The 25,106-nt window shown below is 41.4% G+C and overlaps 4 protein-coding genes across 5 annotated transcripts in view; 1 reads left to right on the top strand and 3 right to left on the bottom strand.

Moving 5' to 3' along the window:
- Positions 1-417: 417 nt before the first annotated feature.
- On the top strand, positions 418-12,092 carry LOC130692219 (tachykinin-like peptides receptor 99D; the record flags this gene model as incomplete). The annotated part of the gene is made up of 7 exons (XM_059497153.1): positions 418-705; positions 781-956; positions 7,054-7,260; positions 7,489-7,639; positions 9,293-9,489; positions 10,210-10,352; positions 10,603-12,092. Coding segments are annotated over 7 exons (1,326 nt in total), but the record flags the coding sequence as incomplete, so codon positions are not given.
- Positions 6,559-25,106, bottom strand: part of LOC130691834 (uncharacterized) — a 53,131-nt gene continuing 34,583 nt past the window's right edge. The window contains exon 12 of the mRNA XM_059497541.1: positions 6,559-6,570. The gene's annotated coding sequence lies outside the window, so the exon portion shown is untranslated. The remainder of the gene's footprint in view (positions 6,571-25,106) is intronic.
- LOC130691837 (bromodomain-containing protein 4-like) lies at positions 11,303-17,880 on the bottom strand. Of its 2 annotated transcripts, XM_057514836.2 has the most exons (5): positions 17,019-17,880; positions 16,246-16,603; positions 14,696-15,043; positions 14,341-14,659; positions 11,303-12,651 (listed from the first exon to the last, which is right to left on the bottom strand). In XM_057514836.2, exons 1-5 carry the CDS (start codon positions 17,040-17,042, stop codon positions 12,105-12,107), a joined length of 1,596 nt encoding a protein of 531 aa, XP_057370819.1. In that variant the 5' UTR covers positions 17,043-17,880; the 3' UTR covers positions 11,303-12,104. The 2 variants fall into 2 exon arrangements, with proteins under 2 accessions (XP_057370819.1, XP_057370818.1); XM_057514835.2 differs by having other exon boundaries at positions 14,341-15,043.
- LOC130691850 (uncharacterized) lies at positions 19,976-22,743 on the bottom strand. Its single transcript, XM_057514863.2, has 2 exons — positions 22,524-22,743; positions 19,976-21,245 (listed from the first exon to the last, which is right to left on the bottom strand). Exons 1-2 carry the CDS (start codon positions 22,530-22,532, stop codon positions 19,998-20,000), a joined length of 1,257 nt encoding a protein of 418 aa, XP_057370846.1. The 5' UTR covers positions 22,533-22,743; the 3' UTR covers positions 19,976-19,997.

A 25,106-nucleotide genomic window follows, 5' to 3' on the forward strand; every position in this document is an offset into this window, starting at 1 on the left:
ATTATTAGTCATGTTTGTTGCCAGTTTTGTAACTCTAATGCCCCGTATATCACTGGTTAAATTCCGTTAAGAGCAAACAAAAGTCCTTCCAGCTGACGGTACTTGAATGAAGAAACGTTGTGTTCTCTCTTACACGGGGGTACGAGAGTAGTATCTGAGCTGTCCTTAGCTCGAGTCGGCTTTTGTTGGATCAGTTCCGCCAATCCTCCTATAGTGTCAGCTAGAATTTGTCCTTTTTTTTTTAAAAAAAAAACTAGCTTAATATATTCAGTGACCTATTTTCTCTCTGATCGACATTTTCTTAATTTCTAGTAATTGCGTCGTTAGCCAAGAACTGATAAATTTTTAGTTTGAAAACATTTGCGAATGTCAATCAAAATCCTTATTTTTGCTTGTGTATTTTTAGGAGTTCTTTGAACTTCCAGAAATTGGAGCCTGATGGCGCTCCAGTGGAATGACGGAAACTTGACGGTTGTCGATTCGGACCTGATGTTCTTTGATCACAGCAACTACAACTGGAGCCATAACAACAGCGTCTTGGAAGACACTTCACAAAATGACCAGTTCAATTTACCGTGGTGGAGAATCGTCCTTTGGACAATGCTCTTCGCCGTTATGGTTGTTGTCAGCACCGGAGGAAATTTGATTGTCATCTGGATCGTTCTGGCTGACCGGAGAATGCGCACGGTCACGAACTACTTTCTGGTAGTCAGTTTTTGAAAGCAACATCGCAATTGTCATCCCTTACTAATTCATACCCTTTTGCATACATTCTGGCAGGTCAATCTATCAATCGCGGACACGATGGTCTCGACGCTCAACGTCATATTCAATTTCATCAGTATGGTCACCAATGATTGGCCATTTGGCCGGATTTACTGCAAAATATCGCAATTCGTAGCCGTCATCTCCATCTGCGGAAGCGTCTTCACTCTCATGGCAATCTCCATCGAAAGGTAAGCCAATCCTATCTACAGCTCTTGTCGTTTTAGTTGCTCGTCGCTAGTGTTAATTAGACAAAATATGGACTGACAGAAAGCTGCTGTTGCTCTCTGTACTACACACTGCGAAACCGCTCAGATGAGTCCAGGGTGTACGGACGTTTTGCCAGTAAAAACAAAAAGGGCACGGCCATGAAACGCGGTGATTTCTTTCGTTTTTTTAAAGCGTCTGCCAAGTTAAGCTTGAATCACAATATTGGTCCACTTAGCCGCTTTGAATCCATCAGAACCTTTTTTTCCGCGTTTCTGCTGCGCCATTGTAGGCCACACGGCTTGCGGTCTATGCAAAATCGGTTCTGAATGGGACGCGTTCAACTCTGACGCCCTGCTGTCTAAAGCCTTTCTCTTTTACTACGTTTCGTGGGCGACGCTATATGGCAAAGATTTAAGCTGCCAAGAGGCTGTGAAAAAACTTCATTTTGCCATTATTTTGTTTTCCGGGTACTATTTTCTTATTATTAAACGCGGCCGAACTCTATTCGCTTTATCGTTAAACGCGTATCGATCGCCGGTTAGCGAGAAAAATAGCTACAGGATTGGATTGCGACTCGCAATAGCTACCACGCCCTCACCGTGTCTTGTATTCAACATTTCGTTATTCCGTAAAAGCTTATGTAGTATACGCAAGGATTTCTGCAATGAATGGATTGCTGAGTCTGCTCATCGTGTGGGTAAACGGATGCTTTTAAAATGCTGTTTGTTTGAGATAAACGGCATACCAAAAACAAGACGAAGAAAAGTAAACCACGTCATCGGGGGAGATAGAGGGTTGCAAAAAAAATGCAGCGGCTGAGAACGACTGGAGGGTCAATCCATTGGCTGTGTGATTCCGCGCTGCGAAAAACCATAGTTGCTTCTGGCTTCTTCTCGTTGTCGGCTACGAATCGCTTGGCTGGTTTGATTGATCAAAAAGGGAACGTCACGCCAATGTGTTCCCTCACGGCTGAGCGATTCCGGCCAAATATATTGCTGCAACGAGCAATCGAATACTAAAAGAATCTATCACGAAAAATTCGTTGAATGTAGTCAAGACTGTCAATAATAGTTATCCGCTTATTGACGCTTGTCGTATTACCTTAAAGTATTACCGACTTTTAGAAACGGATTCAGTTTTGCGTTCGCACAATTTTCTCCCTCAATTTCTTTAGTTGGGTATTTCTTTGATTCCTTCAAATATTGAAGGATTTTTTTTTATCCCTTAAAATATTCAGAATATATCCGAATAAATTTACAAGTAAATGTTGTTTGCCGAAGGACCCCTTTTTTGTGGGGCCCGTCAATCAAATTGCTACACGTTTCAATTCTCTGCGTGAGCTTCTGTAATCGAATTGTTGAGTTTTCGTTGGCGTTACACGGTCAAATCGTGGCTGTGGAATCAATATTGAATCCGTCGAGTTGGCAACACATAGTTGTACGGCTACTACAAGTAAACCGGTTTCCCTATGTTTTTGTTATTTTTGAATATTTTTACCTCGCAAATTTCGGACCCTGCGCTTTGAAAGAAAAGAAAAACTAACCTTCTTATTTTCTTGTCAAAGAAAAATCTACAATTTGATTCCTGTTTTCATTTGGATACTCGTGTTTTTCAACCACAACGGGGTTACGTCGGGTTCTTGATAGCTACAAAGCTACAATGGTCGACAACAGGACAAAACTTAATTTCACGACTAAGGAAAAATGGAAACATTTTTAAAGCTTGTTCTTTCCTTTTTTAGTTGTTCAGGAGTTCTCTTAGTCGATAAGTACACGTCTTTTGCGCTAGAGCGCATCCAAGTTTTTTGAAAAAAGCTCCGTTTTTTTCCCTTTACATTCTTGAACAATTTCTTGTCAAAAATTTGACTTCCAAATTGCGTCGTGTTTTGTTTCTCTTCCTATGTTTTTTTTTAACGTTCTAGCTAGTCTGCGTTATGGCCAAGCTGTGTTACGTGCAGTTTCCTCAACACCAACATGTCTCGGGGCGTATCAAATAGTCCGTATACTTTATTCAGTTTTTTTTTCCTATCTGAATGTCAAAGAGCGATGCTGAACTTTTGGCATTCGCCAAGGGCCTTTACGGTTGTGCGTGAGACAAAGAGACGCTCGCCAATGACTCTTTAACGGTCCGTAAAACTCAAATTTTCTTTGATACGTTAAAGATGGAAAACAAAAATAAGAAAAATTCACGGTCTTTTGTTACTATCTTCCTAACGCGGAGCTGCAGATTAAATGTTATTTTATTCGTGCCTCAGAGAAACCCGAAACGTACACCAACAGCCAATTAAATCCACAAAACATCGTTTCACCGATATGTTGGGAGTAAACACAAAAGCAAAAGTTCGTTATTCTACACTCCTATTTTCAAATGTAATCGAGTATGTTTTCCCGCTCACTTGTCTGGCGGGTTTATTCTTCAAACTTGCACTCGTTTTTTTTTTTTTTTTTTGTAAGAAGTCAATAGTTAATTACGTGTCTGCGAGCGACTTTATAAGAGACGACGCTTCGTTATTTTTCATGTTTCTCTTGTACGCAGTGTTCCACATTTTCCATTTCGGCAGCTCGATGAAATAAATGCCAAATAGAAAAATGTGAGTAAGGCCTGCGTGTTGAACAAAAACATTCAGGAGAAGGCAGTATAAATTTCTTTTGATGTATACTGCCAGAGCAAATATCGTGCTGCTGGGAAAGCCATCAGCTACTGTCACTGTAACTTACACACACATCTAACGAACGAAGGGGATGTTTTTTTTTTTCTTTAGTGTCAACATTCAAAAGTGCGTCACGTGCAACTAAAAGGGAATAAAAACACGGAGTAAAAAAAAATACGACTGTTTGGTATGACCTGACCCCAACAAAGTATGGTTTGCACTTGTAGATTATGTGGTGTAATGTCGTGCACATCTGGGAACAAGTTTGCTCGTCAGGCATTTTTCTTTTTTTGCTTTGGAAGCGTGACGATGGGGTAGCTCATTTCCTGCAAAGAGTTTCGACATCGACAATCGGAAGGAATTCATTCTGTTGTACGGTTTCTTTTTTTTTTTTCTAAACAAGTGCAGTTTACGTGGCAATCTAGCTGGCAGTTATCATGAAGCCTTAGTATACGAAACTGGGATTTTCCTTGCTGATCTATCTCGCTTTATAGATGTGCGCTATATGGCCATCGGTGCGTAATCTTCTGCAGAATTTTAGAGGCCAACTTTTTAGCCTCTAGTTGAAATAACAAGCAGCTATGTAGTTACCTTATATCCTTAAGGTAGTAATAAAATTCAGATCATATTCGCTCGGGGAGAAATCGGGTCTAGTGTTATCGCTAGTAAAACGCCCTAACAATCTACGCTTATGCACCCGTCGGAGTAAATAAACAACTATGCCATTCGGCACATCCAGACAGTTAGGTTGCGTGATAAAGTATTCTTTTTTACGTCTGTTGAACAAAAAAAAGGGGGGAATGAAAAACTTTTATTTCCCTTTTTTTCAGTTTAACAAAAGTTTGCGGAAGAACCGTGTTCGGTAGACTCACAAACGCGGGACCCAATTCAATCGCAACTACAGTCGAGTCAGAAGATCCATCATGTTCTTTTTTGTGCCTTATGCGAACTTCGAAACATGGACTTTGAAGAATTCAAACAACGTTTATTCCTTGTAGTATAAAAGCCACTTCGAAGAGACCATTACGTATGGGCATTTTTGAAATATATCAACCGATTCAGTTGGGGGAAACAAACGTTGTTCGTAATTAAACGCGACGAAGTCGAATAACCAAACTTCTCGATCAACTTGTTGCACGTACGAAACTGAACGCGTTGAATAATTTTTGTTCCTTTTCTTTTGCAAACTTTTCGAGTCTTCATTTTAATGAGGATCACAAATGCCTCTAGGAATAATGCAATTCATGTCGAAAAACGTATGAATCACTGCAAGTAGTTTGAAACGGCCCTGCTTTCAACAAGTTTAAGAGCGAGCTGAATTGCTTTACATATCATTACGAGTTCGTTACCGTAGCGTCGCAAATTGAAAGAAAACAAAGGCAAACTCTCATTCGTCCCAAATCTCTTTTATCTTTTTTTTCTTTTTTACCAAAAAAAAAAAGAAATTAGTAGAATGGCAGAGCGTCTTTTGTTTTTGTTTTACAACCCGAGCTCGATTCCGTGCGGAACTTGTATGCAAGTTGCAATGATACAGTCATAATCTTTTATAGCGAGCCGGTGAATAATACTTGGCATCTTTATCCGACCGTTTGACGATACACTATTACGGACCAACAAGCCTTTTTCTTTGTTCCCCAAATGCAAATCAAAAGTCAGTAGATACCCTGTAAAGTATATGAAGTCCTATAGTTCATTTGCTAGGAACTGGTTGAGCGAATTTTCTTTTTCAGACCGACTTAAATACAACCCTTGCTGTAGGATTAGTATTCTTTAAAAAGAAAATGTAAATTTTGGACAATGTAAGACTAATAACAAAACCTCATCATCTCAAAGGTTGCCAGTTGATTACGGGCATGCATTGTGGGGCGTTCTTGGATTAGTAAGCAATTAGGCCTATGCATGTTTTGCCAACATCAGCCTGCAAGCAGATATTGCCAGAGACGCTTTCAAAACGTAAATGGAGCATTATTACGTAGGCATCGTGTGGCAATATAATTCCCATTTCCCCCCCTGAAACTCTGACGTTGGAGCTGCAGTAACTGTCAAACGACGTCGAGCAAGGTTCAGGTTGTGATCCGCATTTTTCTGTACGGATTACCATTTCGTAAGCAAAAAACATTCCGCATTGCGGTTTTTGAATCAACGAGCGAAAACTATTCACCACATCGCGTAGATCCAAGTTGTAGTTTTCCAGATAGTTATCTAGTAAGAAACTAAAACCTTGCAATCTTTTTAAGAAGTTGAGATGAGGAGGTAACGCAAGTTTTAATCATCCCTGGTTCAGACATGATAGCTAACGAGGAAGAAGTTTAACGAACTACGCAGGTGCATAAAAATTTCCGTCAGGTGTCACGTTCCATCTTCGCCGCCAAAAAGATGAAACGCAGCAGCGTCGTGTACCTTCAACAAATAATTAGACCTCCAAACTTTAGCTGGAAATGGATTAATGAGGGATACACACACCGTAAGAAGATTTTGATGTATATTTTCCATAATGGTGTGTTTTACGTCACGTACGACACCCTCTTTTATAATGTTGATGCGATTCATCTTTGCATGATGGATTTTGAATTTTAAAATGAATCTACATTTCGCAGAATATGAAACACTTGATTATACGTAAAGTAAACATATCCTACGGACGAAATACGCATCGGATATTTGACGGTTTTTGTACAATCCAATGGGTTCCTCGAAGTGCATTTTCAGTTGACGTCTCATACTTTAAATTCAATTGCCACGTGTAGCTCGTGGAAATCTTTCTATAACGTGGAGATTACATATACGCGTTGTATTTTCAATATTCAATTTACGAACCGGAAAATTATGCGTCCATTTGGTCTGCACTTGGCGTGTGATTTCAAGCGATCGAGACCCGAATCCATTGAAAACCTTAAATTTCGTTAGTGTTTCTCATTCTATTTCTCCTTTACGTTTTTTTCGTCCTCCCACACGAAAGTTCCATGCAATATCATATGATGAATAAATTTGTATCGACCGAGTTAGTGAAGTGTCACTACGCAAGAGTTATTTTCTCGTGCCGGCAGTTATTTTTATCCCCAGACGAACTGCTTTGTATCAACGACGTTATTCTCTCGCATCGCCAGACCCAGGAATACGTAAAATCCAATGATGCTTTTAAATCAACTATGTATACCGAGTTGCAGTCGTAATCCATGAGAATACATTGAGCACTCCAGATGGCTCCCTTGTTGGAAATAAATCTCGAAAACGTATAGCTATTGACAGCGATGACAAACAGCACGCGAAAAGATATTCACGCGGAATTGAGCAGGTGCTTTAATCAAACACAACCAATGCACACGCATACATCCCCTCATAAAAAATGATTTAATGTCGTACTTCGTAAGAAAATCAATCGATATCGATCATTACATTTCTTTCTCCTTGTTCACTTTTAAAAATAGATATTTGGCTATAATGTACCCCTTACGGCGAAGGATGGGCAAGATGACGACCATCGGCATCGCTTTGAGCATCTGGATGGCCAGCTTACTCATATCGACTCCGCACGTCTTGTATTCCACCACCATTACGTACAATGAATCCGGACGTACGGCTTGTTACCTCGCCTGGCCTGATGGTCCCACCTTCGAGAGCTACCAAGAGTACATGTAAGTCTTACAAATTGTTTGCTAATTATTTGGACATTTGCCCGATCTTGCATTCGTATCCAGTCACATTACGTATACGAGGTTAATACCATTTCGCCGCGTTCTGGTACTTAGTTCTTGCGCTTAATGTGCGAGTTGGCTTGTAGTCAACGGCCGCCGTTTTCACACAATGCATACATGTCTTGATTTCTCACTTGATCTTCTTATCACGTTCCACTTTGTGTACAGATATAACGTGATGTTGACCATCCTCACGTACTTCTTGCCTATTTGCGCCATGGGCTACGCTTATTTCCAAGTCGGAGTGGAACTGTGGGGTAGCCAAGGGATCGGCGAGTGCACGGATCATCAAATGGAGAATGTCCGGTCCAAACGACGGGCACGTATTATTTTTTTTGCTTATTTAGATTTAGAATTATTCTTTTGCGCTTGTTCTCCGGATATCCTTATCCAGCTACCTGAAAATTGATGGTGCAAACAACTAAACAGGGTGTGGCCCCATTCGTATCACGCAGGAAGGGACGTTTACATTGTTTTGGGCGGAATAGGAGATCCGAAATAGAACAATAGAAAATAGGAAATGACGATAGCGGGAGTAAAGAGGGGGGAATTATTATTCGGTTGTTTTCTTATTGGGACGAAGGCCAAGTTTGTGTCGGCTCTGATTAAAAACTAGCAATCCATAAGAGAATGCTCGTTGGGAACCGAGGTATAATTGTGTGCATCATCACTCATTCCGCGTGACTTTCTCTAGGGTATGCACAATGCCACAAAAGGCTGTTTTCCTCGACCGTGCACAGTTCCGTCGGTCTAATGCACAGCATAAACTAATCACAAAACAGGCTCAACCATTGGCATCGGTAAAATGCCAACCATTTTTTTTTTTAAACATCTTTCTTAAAATTATTTTCGTGTTTTCAGACCTTGAAAATGTAGACATTGTTGCGCCGGTGCGTGCGTCATCATCAAGCTGATGTTTTTCTATTTTTTCATGAAAAAGAAAATTTAATTATCGCTCGTCTTTCTTTTCATTAATTACTCGGAAGGAAAACTGTCTGCATTTTTTTCAGCACATTTTCCGGGAGGTCTAATTCTGTTAAGTTTGGCTACTCTAATGAGCCTTGCAGTGTTCCCCCGAAATGCTAAGATAAACACTTGCGCGCTAATTTCTCCTGTCGGTGGCTAGGGACGGGCCGAGTTTTGTTCATGAAACAAGAAACAGAGAAACAATGTTTTACCAAAAATATTTTTTCTTATTATTGTATACTCCGTGCCACGTTGTCATTTGATCGAGTGTTTTCTCCTTTTCCTCCGTACCCTAAAGCTTCGCTACATCATTAATAACGATCAGGTGTATTATGAATAGCCCTTTTTACAAGTTGGTCTTCTTTTTTTGCATAATATCCAGTATTCCGTGTCGCCCATGTATTATGGTATCGAATTTCTTAGGACGAGCAATCGGGAAATGACATTGAAAGCTTTTCTTATTTTGTATGCTGAGCTACTTCCGTTTCCTTCCTACATTTTTTTTTTTAAGCTTTTGAAAAGCTAAGAGGATCTCAGCGGACATGTGCCAGCTAACATTGACGCAAACATTTTTTTTTTCGATATCTTGGGAAGTTATTGTTGCTAGATTGAATGCGTAGCCACGGTACATGTAGCTTAGGCATTGAGATTGTACGGTCCCCGTTCTTGCCTCATAGGACAATGATGTCAACGAGGATTTTGCCTTAGGTAGGCAGAGGAGATTCGGATCGTTTGTGCGCGAAAAGAATACCGTTTTCTTTAAGCTAGTAGAAAGCAGGTATTAAAAGTACGTTGAATAGCTTTATTTGTTTGTTTTTTTCAAAACCGAGTGCAAGCCTTCGTCCAAGATTACGTGGCATCACCAGGCCGAATCTATACGAGATGACAGATTAAGTTTATCGAGGCAAAAAGGGTAGGGTGACCATTCTCAAAGTTTAATTAGTGATACATGTATAGAATGGCAGATGAAAAGCACGTGAATAATTGTCATTGCTCATTTGCATAGGTTGTCAAAATGATGATTGTAGTCGTGACGATCTTCGCCATATGCTGGCTACCCTATCACGTTTACTTCATCGTGTCGTGGCTGTTTCAAGAGATCAACCAATGGTCGCACATTCAGGAAATTTACCTTGGAACGTACTGGCTGGCCATGTCCAATTCAATGTACAATCCCATCATCTACTGCTGGATGAACTCGAGGTATTGTGCCACAATATTAATACTAACGCTCACGGTGTGTTTTAGCTTTTTTGAAAATAAGATTAGCAATGTACTGATAGTTAGCTATCAATTGATGCGTGATGTGCGTACGTACTTCACTCGTTGAACATTTGGAATGATTACAACGTCGATCGATGGCGAGAGACGACATTCTTTGGCGTTGACATTGCAGCGCTTTGAAGTGAAACTCGTAATGAATTTGAAAAGATCAAGCAAAACTTGTACAAGAGATATCGGTGTTAGCATAAAATTATGCAAGTAGAGAAGCTTTGCTTTTCTCTCGTTTCTCCTTTTTTTAAAAGGAAGAAATAAAAGCGTAACAATTGTGGGCATCTATTGTGCGCTTTGTTGCTACGATGGAAATCCGTCCAGTGCCGTAAGACATTCTGAGGGGGAATTTACTTTCGTTTCCTGGTCATGTGTCCCATGCGTTTGGACAACAATACAGAACTTTCTTTTATCGTTGACGAAAACATGTTGAAGGAGAAAACGAACGCCGCGGTTTTAAAAAGAAAAAAAAAAGTACGCTGAAAAGGGTGGCGGCCATTGTACCACCACGGCATGTGTAACAGACAGCTTGTTTATTTTTGCTATTGAATTTCTAAAAAAAAAAAAAATAAAAAAGGTTGAAGAGAAAGAAAAATGAGTGGAACAGACATCTCCCATGTGTTTAATCTTCCAACTTTCACGATGAGTAAGGTTCCGCAAGGGCTTCCGGCGCGTGTTCTACTTTTGGTTCCCCTGCTTCAAACGTCCCGGTGATACCTTTCCTCGCAACGGAGCAACAGCACAGTGGAACAGCTGTCCCGGATCGCCCGATCATGCTCGAAGCGGCCGTAATGGTGAGTTATAAAAATAATAACAAATAAATGAAAAGCAAACAAGCAAGGCCCACATTCCCGCACTTACGCACAGACAAAGATGTGAGCATATCGCCCATGACTCGTGAGAACACGGAAGCACATTTACTACGATTTTACGAGCTATTTACACTTCTCCGTTATGGTTCCGAGTTACCGTACTCCAAGTGTCGAGAGCTGAAAGAATCACCTGTTTGAAATGGGAGTCCTAATTTGAATTGTCTGTTCATAGGAGGAACGAGCATTACGATGATGCCATTGCATCATTTGAACCCAGCGACTGCGCGCTATGATCGGAATCGCCAGCTGATCAACCAGCAGCGGCCTAAAGTAACCCAATGTACCATTGGAGGCATCCCAGCACGATCGCAGAGGGAAGAAGATATCTTTGCATAGAAAAGGTAAAAATTTAGGCCAGAGAATGAAGATCAGATTTTGTTTTGTTTTTATTGTAAACTAAAAATCAAGCCAGGACCAACCCGAAAGAGGCACGTCAGAAATAATCGTGATTCTCTCACATCCTACGTAAGAAAGAAAAAAAAAAAAAAAAAAAAAACAAGTTGCTTTAGCGTGCGTATCAATCTTGTTAAGAAAGAAACCAATGAAGCGAACGTTTATTGCTGTTCATGGTTTCTTTAGTATTTGTTTATTTATTTTCAATTGCCGAATGTTATTCTCGTTCTGACATCACGTCCTCAATCGCACGATATCTGTTTAGATATTTGTGTATATCGTACTTGTTCACTTCCCTTCGGGATATCACGAAGCGATTATTATCTATTACCGTTCGTGAATTGGGTGTTGGATATCCGGTATCTCATGTACATAACCCATTTTTTTTTCTTTATGCTATTCAATCATCAAAAAGAAAGTGGAACAAACCGTTTAGCACGTATTTCTTCAAAAAAAAGCAGTCTAAACGATTAGAAAATGAAAATAATGAAGTGTATATTTAAAGTCGAACGGATAAAATAGATGCGAATGGGTTCATCATTTAGATATTCAATGTTATTTTTGGGGTGAGTGTTAGTGTCACGAGGATATATGTACAGCGTATAATAATTATGCAATTTTTTGCTGTCGGACATGTAAAGTAGAGAGCACAAGTGAAAAAAAAAAATTTAACCGTTTTTTGCTTACGTGATATCAATTCTTACATGGTAAATTCAAATCTCGGGAGCGACATCGCTCTCTGAATTTGCGAAAAAAATACAAACAAAAAACTGAATAGCCAAGAGGTAAAAAGCAATTGGTGCAAAATCGAAATCCGATTCGATCAAAATCTTTTCTTTCTCTTCCTTTCTCTTTTTTTTTGCATATTATATTTTTAAAATATTATTTTGACGGTGATAATGTTTCGGTGTCGAAATAATTTCCTTGCGATGTGTTGTATGTAAAACCGAACAAATGACTTTTGGGGTGATTGAAAATTGATTCAATAAGCGGCACATCTATGCAGGAAATGACACGATACCAAAATAATGAATAATCAATGATTTAACTGTGCACAAAAAAAATTATAATATTCTTTTCAAATATCAGCAATGTGAGAAAGATTCGATGTATTGTGTTAGTATGATGAAGACAAATAAATGTTGATCTTATTATTTATATCATAGAAGCTGGACGGCTATCACAGTCAAAAGACAGAATGTTTTTAAAAAAATGCATTTTTAATGTAAAACGAAGAAGAATGTAAATAAAGACTTACGCCGCTGAAAACGAACATAAAAGCTAAGGTCGGCGAATAGCAACCGAATTACGGCGGTTTGATTTGCTCGGTGTTTGCGTTCTTTTGTCAACTTCGACGTGACAAACGCAGCTAGTTGGGAAGCGAAAAATGGCCATTGACGGACACTGGCCTGCCTGTCTCTTATCTTGATCAATTGAAATGAGCGGTTGGTAGCTATAGCGTTGAACGCAGCGCGACTTGCGACCACAGTCGGTGAATACTTTGCAAACGTCATCAACCCTGCGACAGACATCGATGGCGACCCGCTGAGGAAACTCCGGTGTTTGTATGATAATCCGCCAACGACCCAGACGATCCTGTGCCACATGCGGCTGGATGAAACGAAGTTCTGATTCACAAGCAGATTCCTTACGGTATGCCGACCATGACCAAGGCAATAGATTTTTGCCGGTGCTGTTTCCTTCTTGGCCAGGACCTACGCCAGCAGGTTGATGGCTGTCTCCTAAAGCTTCGTAATCTTCGGGAACTTCAGCATACATGAGGTTCACTTGGTCGTGGCATCTATGCATCGTGTCGTCAACAACACTCCTAACACGTCATCAAAGAAATTAATCAGAAAGGGAATGTGTTGACCTGATTACAATTATTCAATGGGGATCAATTAATTTATGCGTTTCGTTCGATCTTTCCACCCGAACTCATCGGAAACTCAGTCACCATGCAATCACGTCGTCTGCTGTTAATTGAATAGTGCAGCCAATCTGACGAAAAATAGCGCCACCCAAGACTTGGTCACATCGTCCCAATCACTTTACGACTAACTCAAGATATAGACGCCATTTGTCGTGTCATTAATTACCCAGAAAGAGATGAAAAAAAAAAAAACGTTCGCCAACGGTGCAATTTCGATGACATTCTCAACTCGTCGATCATCCACTCAATTTTGTTGACGACGTGTGCAGCATTTACAGCGATGCCATTGAAATATGAAAAGCGAAATTTTGTTTTCTTCTCCTGATTTTTTTCGTAGTCTGCTGTAAGTGATAGCATGGCGGAGACGACGGCACACAACTCTCGGTGATTACTTTTTTCTTTGTTGAAAACTATTTAGTTAGACGAATCAGCCGTTATGATTCCTTTTCGACTGATAATAAATAAATGCTTATTCTACTACTTTCTCTAGGAATCCAGTCAATGCAAGATATCTATTCTATTCTAGATCGTCTAATTTGGTCGAGTGCCTTCAAGTTGCTGTAGCAACTGAGGGGGGGGGGAGCTAGATAAATTTCGACGGCGTGCTCGAATGGCGGCCACCTATTCCGTCAAGGCCATTCGATCCTGGCAGACAACTTAGTCATCTCATCAAATCTACCTATAGTCAGCTCATCGTTGAGTTCGCTAGCTCACAGTTAATGAGTGAGAAGACGATTACATTTTTTGTGAAACAAACTAGTAGAAAAAATTTTGGAACAATAAAAACTTAGTGTGCGTCTCCCAGAAACAAGTTCATTGTTGGAAAAGCCATGCAACTTCATCGTTGGAGACCAAACTTCTAGACAACGTCAACGTGCCTGCAGTTCTCACATCACCGGTTGGGTAAGTGAACAATGCCCATATCTTTTTATTTTATTGCTCGACATTTTCCCGTTTCTTGGCTGTTGCGTCGTGCACGTTTTTTTTTTTTATCTTTTGAGCGAACTTTTTTGGGGGGGTTTTCTGCCATTTTGTATGTCGAGGGCGCGCCATTTTTCGACTTTCTTTTGTCTAAAGGGATGTGGCTTCGGTATTGTTACGACTTTTATCGATTGACTTTTAAGATCCCCCCGTTGGGAGATTAAAAATCTTCTATAACCCCATATGTCTACCTCAGCATAAAAAAAATGCTCTTTCGTTCGATCCCACTCCACACTGTTATTGACGCTGGCAAAAAGCTTAAGCATGTATTAGTCTGCGTCTAAGATGTCCCTGCGACGCTTGGGGCCATCTGCGTACACGTTTTTATTGTTACGTGATCTAAGTCTAGCTGTAGTTCTTCAGCCACCTCACAGACCCGTAGCTATATAATTCGGTGCCCGACTGACGGCAATTGTTGACCGAGCTCTGTGGCGTCAGATTTCCCAGTTCTCAGCTCGTGCTGACACTTATTGACACTCATTGCCTTTGCCTGATCCAAAGGGACCTCCCTTTTTTTTTTCCTCTTCTTTTTTTCGATGTACTCTCATCTGGAATTGTTGAAGTAGTGGTGACACTCAAACTGCTTTTTTTGTATTGACTTACCTTGGATATTTTTCCGTAGCAGCGCAGAAACCGAGATCGTTACCAGCTCCGCAGTCGATCACGTTTTCACTGTGACTAGAGGCGCTGGCTGCGCTATCTCGATGAATCGTGCTAATCGTCTTGCCTTGACGCAAGAAATGACGTTGTTGATGATGTTGGTGTTGAAGCGTGTTACTTGATAGGGCAAACTGAGCAGGCAAAAGAACTGGCGGTGTCGGCTGACTCGCTGCAATTTGCTGTGCCGGAGGTGGACCTGGTAGACTGGGAACGATAATGGGCTGTTGAAATGCTTTTTGAACCTGTTGTTGCTGCTGAGGCGGTTGTTGCTGCTGAGGCGGTTGTTGTTGCTGTTGAGGCGGTTGTTGTTGCTGAGGCGGCTGTTGAAATTGTTGTTGAATCTGAGTTGGGTGCGGCTGGAGGGGAATGTTACCAATCGGAAGAATGTTGGGCACCAGGTTGTTGTTGCTATTGAACGGCTGCGGAGGCTGGAAAGAGATGGACGGTGTAAAACCACTAGCGACTGGAGTTAATTGCGGTTGTTGCTGGACCGGTAAGGCTTGAAAATTCTGATCGCCAGGCTGTGAAATTTGATGCGGTTGCTGTTGTTGTGGCGGTCCTGCGAACTGGCCAGCATGTTGTTGTTGTTGAACGAACTGCGTTCCAATCGGCTGCGACTGTGCAAATTGCTGCTGTAGCGGAGCACCTGTTTTGTTTGTTTTCGTCATTAGCAAAAAAAACTCGAAATGAATAAGGTGGATGCATTTTTTGAGAAAGCGAAGAATGTCAGCCGCCTTATTTCTAGAAACGGTTTTTATTTGAAAGTTTCACCATTATCACGTGTGCATGCACACACATAGAACCTCTTTTTAATTGAACAAGAATTCTTGAAAAATTTTCTTCCTTTTTTAAATTCATTTTTAAACGGCAAAAATTTCTATTTTGCGTTCTTTAATTCATTGTTGAGCCTCTGCGATGTTACGGTCTAGAAAATGCTCAACCCCTCGTAATTACGGCATCTCAGTGAGCGAACAGACGCTCGTCAGTTGGTGATTTACTTCCATTTTCTCTTTTCCGTTTTTTGTGTGGTTTTTTTTTTTTTTTTTTTTTAAATGTAATTGATGGGTTAGAGAAAAAAAATTGAGTTGCGTATCATTTTGAGCTTTAATAACGGTGTAAGATTACATGGTTTGAACAGCCAATATCGCACCCGTCCCCTCTTGAAAAAAAGAACTTTCACGTTGATCAGCCGATTCACGAAATGACTTTCTTTCGGCGGTCATAGATTATTTGATTCGCTCTGGCGTTGATTGAACCCTGTAGGCTAGATAGCTTCCTACGTTTAAAAAATGATCTGCTTTCGCGCATGAATTTTTTTTTTTCTTCCATCCATCTCTCGATCGACCCGATTAAAAAAAAAAAAAATCCAATCGTAATCGTCGCCCGTGTAATGGGATGCCAACGAAGCGTGTTGCATTCCTCATGTTATCTAGAATAAGAGGCCTACATCACGAGCGGTTGTCTCGTTCCGAAAAGCCCGAACCGATTGAAAACACGAAATCCGTGTAAAAAAATTGTAATCTTAATTTTAGAGGCGTTTTTTTTATTCTAAAGATACGCCTTCTCGTTGGAAAGAAAAATTGTTTGACATGTCAGGGAACTTTGCTTTCATGACTACTTCTCCCGTGTCTATATGCGTCGTATTGAGGTCAAACTGGGCCGTTTTCTCCTCAATGCCGTCATTTTTGACTGTTTCTTCCTGGATCCGGATGCCGTAGGGCACCGTGTCATCTCTCATTCGTCTTTACAAGCCACTGATTTTTTTTTTTTTCTTCTTCGTTTTATCTTTTTTGGTTATTCTATTTTTTTTTTTTTTTTTTTTTAATAATAACGGGAGGGGGTGTTTACCTTGTGCGTTTGGAACGAAAGCGTTGAAAGGCTGGCCGGGTGGTGGCTGTTGGAAGACCGGCGGAGGCACCTGGAGAAAATGATTGGGTCCACCGCTGACCGGTGAAAGTTGTCCACCACCTACGAGGCTAAATTGCGGATTCGACGAAAAGGCGGGAGATGGTGGCGGAGGAGGCGGCGGCGGCACCTGATTTTGTGGCTGCCTTTGCTGGCGGAAAAGGTTCGACAGCGAAAAGGGATTGTTGAGTCCGCCAAATAAGTTGGGAAAGCGCAGGCCCCCGCCTGTTTGTTCCTGGCATTGGCTACCGTCCAACAGGATGAGTCCGACGGCCACGTAGAACAGCAGCACCGACGCAATCTGGCCGTAACATAAAGAAAAGTACACGCACGCGATGAGAATTATAGGCCGGGGGCACACGTGAAAGCGGCTCAGACAGCATAACCTCGTTCGGTTCCTGTTCTTTTAGTTCAAAGTTATGCATCTGGGTGATTGTTTAGCCTATTTGGCAACGCTTCCTCTTCTTCTTCAATTTTGTTCCATTTTATTTTATTTTTTTTTTTTTTTTTACTACTTTATCTACACCTTTTTTATTCCTGTGCCGAAAATAATGTTCGAGGAAAAATGCAGAACGTGCGAGACGCTTTCGCAAAGTCGATGAACTCTCGATTGATTTCTCTTGGCTACAATTTGAAAATGTTTAATATTTTTTTTAAATCGTTTTTCTACGTAGGGAAAAGTGTGAGGCTCTTTGTCGCGTGAAACTGAAGCTTACCGTGAAGTTGCTTTTTGCGTGCATTATTTGATGCCGTGCGCCAAATCCAGTTTTTTTTTTCACTGGTCCTTCTGTTTTGTCGATGGATTGCCCGAATGCACAAAGTTTTGGGGAAGCGTAAACTTTAATCTAAAAAAAAAAAAGAACCGGACGTTTTTAAATCCTTTTTTTTTTTTTTTTTCGCGCGATGCACAACGTTCCGCCGCCACTGAAACAACGAGTTTGGACGGGCGCGTTACGGCGGCCCTTCTAGTCACGCAAAACAAGAAGAACAGCTAACACAGATAGACACGGACGCACACACGCAACGGCCGTAAGGGACTGGTAGCTGAGCTACTCAATTGTAGTGAAGGATAACTTTTTTTTTTTTTCTTGTGTTTGTGTTTTTGAGATTGACAATACGAGTATCGACTACTTGAGGGAAACTGGGATGAAAATAAAGTGCTCTTTGAGCGGATATCCGAGAATGAAAGCGGATGTCACGTCGTCAAACGCTGACAGCGACAAATCCCGATGGTGTTTCGTCCGCAACTGAGCACACCAAGGACGCAAGGCCGTTTTCGGAATGGAGCAAGGGGAGGGAAGACACAACAGAGCTCCCGAGGATTTCAACAAAAAAAGAGGGCCAAAGAAAAAAAAAAACAAAACACGGAGAGTATACCAATTTCCTTCTTTTCTCTTCCCGAGTTGTTTGTCGGATGAAGAGAAAAGAAAAGAAAAGAAAAGCCGGGGGAGCCTTAGCGGGAAAGAAAAAAATAAATGCGGATTCGTTGGCTGCGTGATTAAACCACTCCTCACAGGGGAAGGCTTCACGCACGCACTCTCGGAGAGCTGGTGACTCGATCCGTGTCCAACTCCAATGGGAACTAAACAACTCTCTCTTCTTCGTCTACTCTTTCTCTTGTGCTCTTTACCTCTCGTCTGTTTCTTGTGTGATATCCCACGAAGAAAAAGAAAATGCTTTGCCGGAGAGCAATAACGAAGGAAAAGAAGAAAATGAAAAGAGGACGGCCTTCCGGTTTTTTTTGTTGTGTACGTGTCAAAAAAAAAAAAAAAAGGAGAGCCGGCGTTAAGTCATTCTTTTTTTTAGGCCTACTGCTTCTTCTTTTTTTTTTTCATTTTTGTTGGAAGGAGTGGGGGGCTGGCGTTATTTAAAAAAAAAAAAAAAGGAGGGGAGGGGGGCTATTGTAGCAAGTAGGTTAACGGCCATGTATCACGTCATGCGACCTCAAGAACTTCCGCGTGACGGATCATTTTCGTTCTCCGTCATCCAATTTTCGGTGTAACCAACGAAAGAAAATCGGTATACTTAAATTTTTTTGGGGGGGAAAACTTGACCGTAGCGATAACGTCATCTTGTCTAAAAGATCTAAGATCTGACTCTTGTTTTCCTTTTTTGTTTTCCGCTCGATTATTTTCTCCTTCGAACGAGAAAAAAAAATGCTCGGTATTTTTTTTTCTTTACGGCGGAGGTTCTTTTTTTTTTCTAACGTTTTGTATTATACCCCCCACCCACCTGCTGTTTCATCTAAAAGGTGATGATGAGGAAAATATGATTTAAAAAAAAAAAAGCGGAAAAAAAAAAATAAATGAAAAACGATTTATGGTAACTCTCCAACTTTCACTAGAGGCGCAGTACGTTTCTGGCGGTTGATTTCTCTTCATCATTGTGCGTTATATGCCCCAAGTGAAAGTTACGAGGCCTTCCACCTATCGTAGAAAGAAGAGCGCATTTATCTTAAATGGAATTTTGGCTTTTTTTTTTTTTTTTTGAAAGGGTGGTCCGTTTGCGTCCCGTCTCCAACCACTTCTAACACGTAGACATTTTTTTTTTTGTGTGTACATATCTCCTCATTGGTTGTGCGTAAATACAAATAATGAAAGGTAGGAAGAGAAAATCAAGGCGTTGCGAATGGTTGGAGAAAGCGCAGACGTTCGTTACGAGACTTTTATTTATTATTATTTTTTTTTATCTCGTCTTTTTGTGGGTGACATCACACGTCTAGTTTGGCTCTCTTTTAACGGCCAATAAGCACAAAGTATTTGACCGAGTCTGATTTTTGACAAAACTCGAGTTGCGTGAAGAGAGAGGGGGAAGCCCGTTTGGTTTGGCGATGATATCAGCGACTTGAAACGGATGGGATCATTGTGTCCCACTTGGCCCGGTTTTTTTTTTATTTTATTATTATTTTACTGCGAACTGGAGAGTCGGTCAGTATGTTTTTTTCCCATGGAAAGACAACCTTCCTCAAGGTTGGCCCGGCAGGAGAAAAAAAGAAATGGGTGGGTTTGTTTGAAAATGCCTCCTCCCTCCAGGCTATAAACATGTTATAGCTTTCTCTCTCTCTCCTCCTACTCCACCTTTCCTACTCCACTTCCTCCACCTTGCGTCCGGTTTTTTTCTTATTATCTAAAGAAATAAAGAAAAGCTTTGCTTTGTATTTTTTCGGTCACCTGTTTGGCTTAGCCTTAAAATCTTTTTTTTTTTTTTTTTTTGCCTTTTAAAAAACGCACTTTGTTTGTTTTCAAAATCGAGTTATCTTTCTGTCGAATTGTATTCCTTTCTTTTAAATGGATAACACACGCGAAAGAAGAAAAGCGTACGTGCGCTATCGACGCAGGAATCCAGCTGCATCACAAAACAAAAACATGTAAACACAAAACAATGAAGCACTCATTTAACAAAAGAATTGAAAACAGGAAATTAGAAATTAAGGTGAGCGGGGGGGGGGGAGAAACAAACGGTGGAAGAGTTGCGCGAAATGTTGTTCCATGTTTAGACAGTTTGTGAATGAAAAGGCCTCCATGTTAAATCACGTTTCTTTCTTTTCGCGTGACCGTAATGAGCCTCGTCTTACGACCACCCCATTAAAAAAATTTTTTTTTTTTTGCGCAATGAACGGATCTAAACTATTTTGAAAATGATGAAACGCTTTAGAAAAAAAAACATGCAGATTTTGGAATGGCGTGCAGCAACGTTTAGCGACGGCCTCCTCGTGGCCGTATCCGTTCGCCGTAGTTGTCGGCCTGATCCGTTGGCTGGAACGATGCGTCCTCTTGCTGGTAAATGTCCAGCTGGGGCGCTTCGGACGGAGCGATGTTTGCGTAGGCATCTTGATGAAAGATGGGATCATTGAAAAATTCCGCCAATTCCGGATCTTGATGTTGGTAATTGTCGATTTGCTGGGCGTTTTCCAACGCTGGCTGCTCGACGTATTGGACGATTTCTTGTTGAATCTCGCCGCTGGATGAGCCGGAATAACCTGTTGGTTCTGTCGGACCATAGGCTGCTTCTTCAACGGGCACCGTTTCAATTTCAGCTACAGCATGAGATTCCGGACCGGAGTAAACAGGGACGGAAGAGGCTTCCGAATAAGACTGAGATTCGCTGGAACCAATGTCAGACGATCCAGAGCCGTAATTGAATTCCGGGGCGGATACTTCTTGAATAGCGAAATTGGCTTTTGGCAGATCGGGTACAGTTTCCAGTTGAGAATACGCGGGGACGACGGACTCGGAAAAGGATTGCGGAGCGGAGTAGTCTGAAGGAGATTGGGCCAGTGCGGAATCTACTGGACCCGGCTGCGAATAAGTTGGGGCAGGTTCAGAGTAAACAGGTTCGTTTTGTTCGGGGTAAACGGGAGCTGGTTGAGAATAAACGGGCTCCGATTGTTGGGGGTAGGCGGGCTCGGGTTGTTGGTTGTACGCGGGCTCGGGTTGTTGGTTGTATACGGGTTCGGGTTGTTGGTTGTATACGGGTTCGGGTTGTTGGTTGTACACGGGTTCGGGTTGCTGGTTGTACACGGGTTCGGGTTGCTGGTTATACACGGGTTCGGGTTGTTGGTTGTAAACGGGCGCAGATTGAGGCGGGTAGGCGGATTCGGGTTGTTGAGAGTAAACGGGCTCGGGTTGAGAATAAAGAGGAGCCGGTGGAGTGTAAACTGGAGCCGAATAGGGCGCTGGAGCGTATTGAGCAGGAGCGTAGTAAGGCAGACGGGGAGCTGGTGGCAGGAAGGAAGGAAACGGAGGCCGGGCGACTTTGTAGAAATGCTTGCATTTACCCTTGGGTGGGCAATGTCCTACCCACGGATAAGTGGCACTAGGTCCGGCTTGTAAGATGATCACCTTTTGCGGAACTGGATACGAATGGCCCTTTTGCTTCTTCTTGCCAGCGTCGACGAGCGCCAGGGACGCCAAAAGCGCCAAACAAAGCAACAAAGATATCACCTGTCGTAAAAGAAAAAAAAAAGAAATGTCGCCAAAATTAATCATCTAAATGCTTACCAACAATTCGAAAAAAAGAAAAATGAGCGTTGGTTTGTTTTGTCCCTTCACGGTTGTAACTGGAAGTAACACGTTAGGAAACAAACGGCTGTCCGGCTTGACCCACTCGATTTATCGTTTCTCCTTCGTTTCAACAGCAATTGTTACGCGTAACAATGCGCGTCACAAACTTAATCTTTTAAGGTCGTGTTCGGAGGTTTTTTTTTTGTTTTGTTTTGTTTTGAAAATTTAAACGACGATCGCTTTATGCTTTAAAACGCCTTTAAGGAAGAGAGAGGCGTTCCACTCGATTGCACGTCCTCATCTTTCATTCGTTATGATCGACTTGAGTCACGTCACACGAAGCGAAACTTTCTCCAAACTTCACCTGCCCGCTAGGCTAATATGATAATTTTTTTTGTTTTTTGCCCATCCTTCCCAGGGTATTCAAACGCATTACGCGCAAAATGGAGAGAAAGCGGATGATGGGTCAGAAAATGGGCTGCTCACCATTCTTGTGTTCTCTTCCAACAACAACGAACTTTGGCAATTGATTAAATTCCTTTTTTTTTGTCGTCGTGGACGTATTACCTGATGTTGTAACCTTCTTTCTGTTGGTTTCACCGTCCCCCCCCCCTCTTCAAGAAGATGGGGCAGTTGAAGAGTGAGGGGGGGGGGAATGAATAATTAGAGGGGGGTTCTTCGTTTCCTGAATTATTTTGTTTGTTTGTTTTTTCTACTAGGAGAAGACGAAAGAAATTGCGTTTCTCTTTGTGGTAAAAAATGGCAGTTGTTTACTAGGTCAGTTGTTTAGCCATAATTTAAATAATCTAGTATGGATCTCTACTTGAAATGAATTGCTTTCGTATGGTAATCCAAAGCGGAATGTTTTTGCTTTAAGACCCGAGCGTTCGCTAATGTCTTTGCCCTTTTGAAATCTTGTTAGGGAAACCGCAAAATGTTTTCGTACTGTATTTTTTTTTTTTTTTTTTTTTACGTTCTTCTATTATGTCCGTCTGTGGTTGACAGTTGCGCACAGCTGGAAGAAGGATGCTTTCACGTTGGCATCCCGTACGTCAGGATTAGTGTAATCTTACCAACGTCCCCAATGTCTCTGGCATTCGGCCCCCATCCACTTCAAACACAAATTACGAACAATTCCCAAGCGTTTTTTTAAACACAAAATGTGGGGGTGTCAAAACTAAGATGTGGGTTTAAAAAAACAAAACAAAATCAACTTACCCTTGCCATGATTGGCTATTTTGTTTGTATTTTTCTTCTTCAATGAAAACTGACTGGGATTCTTCAACGAATAATTCTCTTGGAATCCTTTGCGATAAATGTAGATGGAACGAGTTTTTTTTTGTTTTGTTTTTTTTAGATAAACGCTAGCGGAAATGTTATTTTTTTTCTTCTTCTTGTTATCGAATGTATTGGCTTTAGCGTCCGAAACAAGAGACACCGTTGTTTAAAATGACGCCAGTTCTTGGCCGGCCGACCGTTTTTATACCAAGACCTCATTTCGCTCTCTCTCTTTTTTCTGTTCGTCTTCATTTCCCTCCTCTCGCCGAGCTGGCCCCCTGACAACGGGCTGCTCCATTGGACATGCCCCCTTCCAAGTTGCCTACTTCACCGAGGGCTGTTACCAACCACATAAGGGAGGGTTACCTGTTGGCTTTTATCAGCGTCCGAAACAAAAACAAAAACAAAAAAATGCGCCAACTGAAAGAAGAAGACCACACTATTTGGCGAGAGACTATCGTGAATTGGAAATCGACCAAGTGCAATAATAACATCACCGCAAACAGATGAGAGAAAGAAAAAAAACAAAAAAAACAGGGTGATGTGTAACATGTCGCGGGGTAGAAAAATGGACGAGAAAATGTGCAAACTTAAAATCGGGGAATTTTTTATGGAGGAAAAACAAAATAAATAAAAAAAAAAAGAGGAATTTTTTTGGAAAACCGCTCAAATATGTGGGTGACGCAATGCGTCCTTCTCTCTGAGACGATTTGCATCGGAGAAAATGGTCTTGAAGGGGAAAAGTTTCCTCTTTCTCTTTCTTCTTTAGGGTCTATTTTTTTGTGTGTGTGTGTGGGGGGGGGGGGGGATTGAGAGAAAGGCAACTTGGCAGCACGGCTAAGCCGTTTTCGTGTGACTAGAAAATTTGGCTTGCAGGTCGGTCTCTGAAATTATTCAAAATTCTTCCACTGTCCCGCTGACTCTTGTAGCGCTAATAACGATCACGATACATTAGTGTACTCGATCTTTCCCCAACTAGAATCGAATCGCCTTTAACCAAAACAAATCCACTCAACACGGAATCTATCCATCAATTTTTGTATTGTTTTTTTTTATGTTTGTCTGACCAGGCGGCCGGCGTAAATGCTTTAAATGTATTTTTACACGCTGTTGGACCAAGGTCCCTCCTTTTTTTTCTTATTCATTGAGTATTTTGTTTTCGTACCCGGTGTGACCGATTTGCTCTATCCGTACAAACGATTGCGTTTATATTCTACTTTTTTCTATTTCGTGTGTTCCGTCCGTGCGACTCGAGTGGCCCGGCCAACACGCACAGGGTCCTACTTCTTTTGTTATATCCTGGTTGTAATGATATCGACCGAGATGCATCCGATGATGTATCGCATTCTTTTTTTTTTTTTTTTTTTCTTTTTTTTTATTAGAAACAAACCAAGAAAAAGTTTGTCTTTAAAACTTTCTCCGTCCTCTACTGTCGATACGTAAACACTCGTCATTGCCCAATAAGGTGTAGGAAGTCGATCTAAAATCATTAGAGCGGCAATTTTCTTATAGATTATTATGTCGGCGCGGCGCGGTCGGCGGTTACGGTGTTTACGCATGCGAGATATGGCGGCGATATACATCTCTATCGTAATGAGTCTCTCTCTCTCTCTCTCTCCCCCTCTCTTCGGGAATCTTACACAGGCAGGGGGGGGGGGGATAAAGAACAGTTGGGGTGGAACAAGAACGCGATCGAGCCTGAACTTCACGAACATCTTCTCTTTTCCGTCTCCACTATATCACTACTTTCTTTTCTGTATACATTTTTTTTTTTTCGCTTTATTGGCTTTTTATTTGGGATTTTGTTTTTGTTTATCTCGTTTGATCGGATTGCGTTATTTCTAATGTTTTAATTTTATTTCTTGGCTTCAACTTTTTTTTTTCTTTTCAAATTTGAATGTGGATTTGAAGGCGGGTGTGACTCTATTTCCAAGATTATTGTGATTTTTCCCTACCTATATTTCTCGGAACCCTTTCCCGGCGGGAACGCCGGCTTTTCAAGTGTGTCGCTACCGTCGCACATATAAAGCGTGAAATAGGGAGATTAACCCAAAGCCTCGGGTCTCTTATTTTTCTGGCCAGTATATATAACGCGTACCCTCGACGCCTAGATTTCCCGCCCTGCGTGTTGCTTGACTCTATATTTGACAAGGCTGAGTAACGTGGCCCCCGCTCCGCCGCTGGCCAGCCGACTAACACACCCAATAAAAAAAAAAAGTGGGGGGTGAGAAAGACGGAGGAAATCATATGAATAGTTGAAGTGGTTGAGACCGTCAGCGCCTTTTCTTTTCTTACCATAAGAACGTAAACAAAAAATTCAAAGCTATAGACGAACTTTCTTTTTTTTTTTTTTTCACGCATCCGCTTGAGGAGAGAAAATATGAGGCTTTAGATTTCATATTGGATCCTTACCACCAAATCAAAATAGAAAATTTTTTATTCAACTTCCGACCACGTCGAATGAATTTTGATGGCTACCAGACTGGAGCAAAAAATAAAACGCGGTTGATTATTGTATTTAAA

Source organism: Daphnia carinata, chromosome 1, assembly GCF_022539665.2.
Source record: "Daphnia carinata strain CSIRO-1 chromosome 1, CSIRO_AGI_Dcar_HiC_V3, whole genome shotgun sequence".
In the NCBI taxonomy this organism is placed as follows: domain Eukaryota; kingdom Metazoa; phylum Arthropoda; class Branchiopoda; order Diplostraca; family Daphniidae; genus Daphnia; species Daphnia carinata.

Coding starts and splice junctions, on each gene's coding strand:
- LOC130691837 (XM_057514835.2), bottom strand. CDS start 17,042: ATGCACGCAAAAAGCAACTTCACG. Junction 15,044..16,245: donor TTTCGTTCCAAACGCACAAG/GTAAACACCCCC, acceptor CAAACAAAACAG/GTGCTCCGCTACAGCAGCAA. Junction 12,652..14,340: donor GCTACGGAAAAATATCCAAG/GTAAGTCAATAC, acceptor ATGACGTGTTAG/GAGTGTTGTTGACGACACGA.